The sequence below is a fragment of the Capsicum annuum genome, unplaced genomic scaffold (assembly GCF_002878395.1).
Source record: "Capsicum annuum cultivar UCD-10X-F1 unplaced genomic scaffold, UCD10Xv1.1 ctg4037, whole genome shotgun sequence".
In the NCBI taxonomy this organism is placed as follows: Eukaryota; Viridiplantae; Streptophyta; class Magnoliopsida; order Solanales; family Solanaceae; genus Capsicum; species Capsicum annuum.
The window spans coordinates 12,188-19,655 of NW_025847663.1; the positions used below are offsets into that span (position 1 = coordinate 12,188).

Genomic DNA, 7,468 nt, shown 5'->3' on the forward strand with positions numbered 1-7,468 from the left:
TTCGGGTGTTTTGTGGTCCGAAAATCGACCGATGCGTTCCAGGGAGGATGAGGATCGTGCCAGTGTGGTACGTTTAATTTTTAATGGCCATTTGGATGGAAAAATGGGCGAAACAACGTTAATAGGGTATTTTCGGGCTATATTGATGTGCTATAGCCCACGGTTTCGGAGGTGGGCCTGGGTCCGGGTGTGCTGTGGGCCAAAAATCGGTCGAGGCATGCTAGGGCAGTTGGGGATCGTCCCAGTGTGGTACGTTTAATTTTTCATGGCCATTTGGGTGGATAAACTGGCGAAACGACGTGAATGGGATGTTTTTGGGCCAAATCAATGTGCCCTAGCCCATGGTTTCGGGGGTGAGCCCGGGGCCTGGGCGTGCTGTGGGCCGAAAATTGATCAGGGCGTGCTAGGGAGGTTAAGGATCATCCCAGTGTGGTCCGTTTAATTTTTCGTGGCCATTTGGATGGACAAATGGGCGAAACAGCATGAACGGGGTATTTTCGGGCCAAATCAGTGTGCTATAGCCCACGGTTTTGGGGGGTCCGGGCGTGTTGTGGGCCAAAAATCGTACGAAGCGTGCCAGGGAGGTTGGAGATCGTCCCAGTATGGTTCGTTTAATTTTTCATGGCCATTTGGGTGGACAAACGGGCGAAACGGCGCGAATGGGGCATTTTTGGGTTAAATTAGTGTGCTATATAGCCCACAGTTTCGGGGGTGGGCCAGGGTCCGGGTGTGCTATGGGCCGAAAATTGACCAGGGCGTGCCAGGGAGGTTGGGGATCGTCCCATTATGGTACATTTAATTTTTCGTGGCCATTTGGGTGGACAAACCGGAGAAACGGCCAGAACGGGGCATTTTCGAACCAAATCGGTGTGCTATAGCCCACGGTTTTGGGGATGAGCCCAGGCTCCAGGCATGGCGTGGGTCAAAAATCGACCGGGGCGTACCAGAGTGTTTGAGGATCGTCCCAGTGCGGTCCATTTAGTTTTTCGTGGCTATTTGGGTGGACAAACAGGCGAAACGGCGCGAATGGGGCATTTTCAGGCTAAATCGGTGTGCTATAACCCATAATTTTGGGGGTGGGCTCGGGGTTCGGGAGTGCTGTGGGCCGAAAATTGATCGGGGCATGCCAGGGAGTTTGGGGATCGTCCTAGTGTGGTCCGTTTAATTTTTTGTGGCCATTTGGGTGGACAAACTGGCGAAACGGCGCGAACGGGACATTTTCGAGCCAAATCGGTGGATTATAGCCCACGATTTTGGGGGTGGGCCCGGGGTTCGGGCGTGCTGTGGGCCTAAAATCAATCAGGGCGTGCCAGGGAGGATGGAGATCGTCCCAGTGTAGTTCGTTTAATTTTTTATGGCCATTTGGGTGGACAAACGGGCGAAACGGCATGAACGGCGCATTTTCAGGCCAAATTGGTGTGCTATAGTCCACAGTTTCAGGGTGGGCCCGGGGTCCAAGCGTGTTATGGGCCGAAAATAGATCGGGGTGTGCCAAGGAGGTTGGAGATCGTCCCAGTGTGGTTCGTTTATTTTTTTATGGCCATTTGGGTGGACAAATGGGCGAAACGACGCAAATGGGGTGGGACCGGACGTGATTTTGGCCGAAAATCTTCCGGGCTGCCCCAAGCAGGCCGGGGAACGGCCTAGTATGGGCTTTTTTTTAGAACGGGGCAGTTTGGATAGTCAAACAGGCGAACAGGCCTTTTTCGGGTCAAATCGGTGTGTTATAGCCTACGATTTTTGGGGTGGGCCTAAGCACCGAGCGTGATTTTGGCCAAAAATCGATCGTACTGCCCCAGGCGGGCTGTGAAGCGGCCTAGTGTGAGCCTTTTTTAGAACAGGGAGGTTTGGGTGGTCAAACAGGTGAAACGGCGTGGATGGGCAGTTTTCGGGCTAAATCAGTATGCTATATAGCCCACGGTTTTCGGGGTGGGTCCAGGGTTCGGGCGTGATTTTGGTCAAAATTTGACCAGGCTATCCCAGGCAGGCTAGGGACCGGCCTAGTGTGGGCCTTTTTTGAGAACGGAGTGGTTTGGGTGATCAAATGGGTGAAACGACGCAAATGGACTAAATTGGTGTATTATAGCGCACAGTTTTCAGGGTGGACTTGGTTTGTGTACAGGTGACATCCATGGTTACATAACAAAACTCCGAATTTATGGATAAATCTTGAATCATGTATTAATCCATCTGATTTTGAAATTGCCCTTGTCATTTTCTTGGATGATAATTATGATAGCGGTCCAAATATTAGTAAAGAGTCAATGGAGTACGTCGAGAATCATGATGTGTCATGTTAAGGGTAGAGTTATTCTCTATCTGTTGTGATAATGGAAAATGATCCATATGTCATGAAATTAGTGGACAAAAACTGACCCGAACATAATAATAATAATAAATAAATAAATAAATAAATAAATCAAGAATCACTTTCCTCCCAATATTTACTCCATCAATACTTACATACAGACACAAAAAACATCAAAAACAATGGAGGACAATAATCCACCAACCCCCACAAAACCAAGAGTGGTGATTTGTGTAGGTGACATCCATGGCTACATAGAAAAGCTTCAAAATTTATGGTCAAATCTTCAATCTTGTATTGAACCATCTGATTTTGAGACTGCCCTTAACATTTTCTTGGGTGATTATTGTGATAGAGGTCCAAATACTAGTAAAGTTGCCCTTATCATTTTCTTGGGTGATTATTGTGATAGAGGTCCAAATACTAGTAAAGTTCTTGACTTTTTCATTGATTTACCTTCAAAGTATCCTAAACAATCCCATGTTTTTCTGTGTGGGAATCATGATTTTGCATTTGCGGCATTCTTGGGTGTACTTCCCAGTCTACCTGATGGGACTGAGTTTTGTGGAACATGGAAAGAGTATGAAATGAATGAGGAAAGAGAAGGGTGGTATAAAGGTAAAGGCTTTGAGAATATGCATTTGCAAGGGAGGAGATGGGCTGGGAATCATAGTGTTAAGTTTAATGCTGTAAAGGGTATTGATTATAAAGGGTCTATTTATGATGATGCTCCTACTTTTGAGTCTTATGGTGTTCCTCATGGTTCTGCTGGTATGGTTCCGTTTTGTCTTCTTGTTGTTTTGGCTTTTGCCTGTTGAATTGGTTTTAGTTATGATTTCTGTTTTTACCTTCCTAGTTGATTGTGTGTTTGAATGAGAGCCTTGGATTAACTGGACAAGTTGTTTCCATGTGACCAGCCTCTTGCAGAGGGAAGGCTAAGTACAATACACCTTTGTGGCGGGACCCTTCTCCGTACCCTGCACATAGCAGGAGCTTAGTGGACCGGGTTGCCCCTTTTTAGTTGATTGTGAGTTTGTTGTTTATTGTGTTTTGGTTATCGCACTACTTTGTTGTTGTTACTGTTTCCTTATTAGTTGTTATGTTTTGTTCACTGTCGTTAATAGTTACTGTTTCCCTAGTAGTTGCTATGTTTTCTTCACTGTCGTTTTTCCTTTTCGTACCTACTTTGATTTGTTGGACTCGAGCCAAGGGTGGTTTGTTGTATAGGTGACATCCATGGCTACAAAGAAAAGCTTCAAAATTTATGGTCAAATCTTGAATTTTGTATTGGTCCATCTGATTTTGAGACTGCCCTTATCATTTTCTTGGGTGATTACTGTGATAGAGGTCCAAATACTAGTAAAGTTCTTGACTTTTTCATTTCTTTGCCCTCAAAGTACCCTAAACATATAATTTATGTTTTTACCTTCCTAGTTGATGGTGAATTTGTTGTATATTGTGTTTCAGTTATCGCACTACTTTTTTATTGTTGTTTCCTTATTGTTGGTTTTAATAATATTAAAATAACGTAGCAAGGAGAGCCAAGAACTTAGCGGCTGAAAATAGAGATCAGTTAGAAGAGAAGAGACGCAGAGAAGTTTATTTTTCTTTTCTGGTAAAGCTGCATATTTTATTGATCATCAACTCCTCCCTAAATAGTCGCTATTACAACTAAAAATAGCTTAAATACCATTAAAAGACAACGTATTTGCTACCAAAAATAACAGAAACAACTAATCAGTTTCCTACCAAAAATAGCAATCTCAATTTCACTAGGAGTTGTATGTAAAAAAGCCAGAGAAAAACGAAAAATAAATCACGTGTATTATTCCTTAAAGCAACTTTTAACACTTATTAGTTGCTTTTCTTCATTGTTGTTTTTCCTTTTATACCTACTTTGATTTTTTGTACTTGAGCCTAGGATCCTTCGGAAACAGCTTTTCTACCTACACGAGGTAGGGGTAACGTTTGCCTACACCCTACCCTCCCCATACCCCACTTATGGGATTTCACTGGGTATGTTGTTGTTGTAGTCGATGGTGAATTTCAGACTACTGTGCTGGCTGTGAAAATGGTTTATGGTCTTGTTTATCTAATGTGTTTCATTTGAAGATTCTTTTTCTATATAATGATAGTGATTTTGGATATTTCTTTTTTAGCACAATGGTAAGTTGAGCTTTTGTACTGGTGCTTCGGAGTGATTCCATTTATCACTAGCTCGTCTTTAGTCTTGGACGTGAAATGCACGGTGTCTATTCCTGATATTATGGTTTCCTAAATTCATAATATGAACTTGTGGACTAGTGTAGTACCAATAGTACAAAACAGTATGCTGAGGTTCCAAGGGACATGCTATTTGCAAATGATATTGTTTTAACTTACCATTGGCACTACTCGGGAGTTCTCCAAAAGTTGGAATTATTGTTTAACATACTAGTTCTGAAAATGGTTTATCTTTATTATTCATTTACTGGGCTTGTGTATTGGAAGTGTTTCATTTGACAACTGTTTCATGTAATGATACCGATATTGGATCATTCTTCTTTAGCTGATTGTAAGTTGAGCTTTTGTACCGGTGCTTCAGGGTGATTCCTTTTGTCAATAGCTTGTCTTTTGTCGTGGACGTGATACACTATCACACACACACGCACGCACACACGCACACACCCCAATCCCCCAATATGTTGGTTCCTAAGTCCTAATTAAATACTTGTTCAATCTACTTATGGATATGTAGTATTTGTTTACTCTACTTATGGATGGGGTAGTACCGATAGCAGACAGGATGATACCCCATGATACATGCTATTTGTATTTAATTGTGATATGTAACAAGTGAATCATTCGGAAGTTGGAACTACTTAGAGGTACCATAAAGAGTATGGGTTTTAGGTGTTGAAGTAAGACAAAGAGTAAGTTTAGAATAAGTAGAACCAATAAGAAATATGCGCAATTTTAGCTCCATAAGCAGAATGAAGGTGAGGTGAGATTACACAGGATCGTGGTGCATAAATGAAGACAGTTCAGAAATGTAAGCTCAATCTTTCAGGAGAATGACATGATATACGAAGATATGTCTTGAAATCGATATGGATTTAGCTAAGAATGGAATGCGTGGAGCATTATTAATTAGCTAGATTAAGACTTAGTTGTTATTTGCACTTACGTTAGGTTTGATTTTCTGCGGGACTCTTCTTATTATAGTTACACTTATATGTCCATTTAGAAATATAAGTGTGAGATTTAGAAACCCCTTAATTTCAGAGAACTACTAATTTACTTTCAAATACAGATCATCTAGTATTGGACGTGAAATGAGTTCGTATTGAGCGCAATGGATGTGCTGTACTAATATGACCGACTCTTATCTAATTTGGGTTTGCATCGAATGTTATTGATCGATTGGCTATCATAATGCTATCTTGATTTTGTATCAGCGGATTATCCGTATCAATTCCTTGTTGGATCGTATCACCTTCACTGATTTGGGCGGTTATCACTTATATTTTTTGAACTTCGTAACTTTGTATTATATCACAACAGTACATGGGTTGTACTAAAACATTATATACAGATGTACTCAAAACTCGACTGCTCTATGTCTAAATTGAGTCTAAAACATCAATTATAGAGACAATGTCATTCGAGTATAATTGCTTACACCAAAAACACAAAAATAAAATGTAGTTTAGCTTAACGTTCTGCACGCTATTCTCTGTGCTTTCAAAACACCTAGAAGTTCATTTCTTCCATGTTGCGCACCATATTGAAGCAAGGATAATTCTCCATCTACCTCTGGCTTCGGAAATAACACGTGTCTCTTCGCAGCTTATTAGAACTTCAGTGACTGTCCTAGGCATGGTCCAAGATATGCCTTTGAGATTCAAGAACATCCTCCATAGATGCTGAGTATATTTGCAGTGTAGAAATAGATGTTTTACAGTTTGAGGTTAAGTTGCTCGGACTCTCCAAAAATGTTGCCGCACCATGTCGGATCCTTCAAAATACACTAGTTTTGGAGGATCCTACACACACCGGTCGACGTTTTTAAAGAGTCCGAGCAACATAGGTTTGAAGTTTCCCCACATAGGAAACACCTAGAACATAAGGTTATCCCGCTTTTTATTACATTATCCTGGGTCAGAGATGCTTCCTTAGCGAGCAGCCATATAAACATGAAACTTATTATGGAATTCTGCATTTCCAAATTTGTGTCCACGGCCACGTAGGATTCTGTTGAGTTGGGTGATCCATCAACCTGTAAGCTGCTCCTACTTTCAATGTACCTCTGTCGTCCCCTTTCTACTATAACACATCCTCTTCAGCCTGAACTCGTTTGAAATTTCCAACAGTGTTTAGGAATTCGGCCGCCCTCATCACTTCCCATCAATTGGGTTGTCTCCTGAAGTTGAAAGTCCATCTCCGTGTTGTCCAAAGTTCTGCTATAGTCCTTTATTGAAAAAGGACTAGGTGATGTATGTCAGAAATTAGTTCAAACTTTGTCGGGTTTCTCTTGTTTATCGTTGTAAAGTGTTCTATAGTTGTTCATATCAGTAAGAAATGTGTAGTAATGTTTCTGTTTTCCTCCAATTCGAAAATAGGGGTGTAGTGTGACATGCAGCTCTTTGTCAGTAGGAATGGTCGCTTATATTAAGCGTTGTTCCTTCCTTTCATGCTCAAGATTGTTCCTTCCATTGATCCATCTTTTAACTTTTCGACAAGCACTGTAACTAGATTGCTTATCTAGAGAAGATGTTTTAAGTTTGATTTATGCTTTATAAATGAACTCAAGAGTTCTCATTGATCGTGTCATTGCATAGCGTCAAACATGCAACAGTAGGACGATTCAAAGATTTGTAAAGCTTGTTTCGTTCTTTTGCTTTGTAGGACGATGTTCCTATAAAAACTGAGGAAGGAATCAAAACGTGCAAACTAATCGCTGCTGGAGAAAGACAAAGCTGTTGAAGAGCAGATTAAAACCCTGAAAGCGAAGGACACAAGGATACCTAAGGTTACCGCCCTTAGTGGAAGGAAGGACGTATGGGAAATTCCTCAGGTCACTTCTCTTTAGCACTTTATCTACAAAATTTTCAATGTGACCGCTAGTCTATGCTGCTTGAACTCTTCAAAAGTGCCACTTGGTGCTTGTCGGATCCTTCC

At 41.5% G+C, this 7,468-nt stretch overlaps 1 protein-coding gene across 3 annotated transcripts; it reads left to right on the plus strand.

The window, feature by feature from the left end:
- Window positions 1-2,417: 2,417 nt before the first annotated feature.
- LOC124891744 (tyrosine-protein phosphatase RLPH2-like) lies at window positions 2,418-7,462 on the plus strand. 3 transcript variants are annotated; one of them, XM_047403390.1, is made up of 3 exons: window positions 2,418-3,079; window positions 3,226-3,335; window positions 7,196-7,462. In XM_047403390.1, the coding sequence occupies exons 1-2, from the start codon at window positions 2,491-2,493 to the stop codon at window positions 3,327-3,329; spliced, it is 693 nt and encodes a 230-aa protein (XP_047259346.1). In that variant the 5' UTR covers window positions 2,418-2,490; the 3' UTR covers window positions 3,330-3,335; window positions 7,196-7,462. The 3 variants fall into 3 exon arrangements, 2 of the variants coding, with proteins under 2 accessions (XP_047259346.1, XP_047259347.1); XR_007049844.1 differs by having other exon boundaries at window positions 2,419-3,079; window positions 3,165-3,335; XM_047403391.1 differs by lacking the exon at window positions 3,226-3,335 and having other exon boundaries at window positions 2,423-3,079.
- Window positions 7,463-7,468: the final 6 nt, after the last annotated feature.

Coding starts and splice junctions, on each gene's coding strand:
- LOC124891744 (XM_047403390.1), top strand. CDS start 2,491: ATGGAGGACAATAATCCACCAACCCCCACAAAACCAAGAGTGGTGATT. Junction 3,080..3,225: donor TGTTCCTCATGGTTCTGCTG/GTATGGTTCCGT, acceptor CCATGTGACCAG/CCTCTTGCAGAGGGAAGGCT.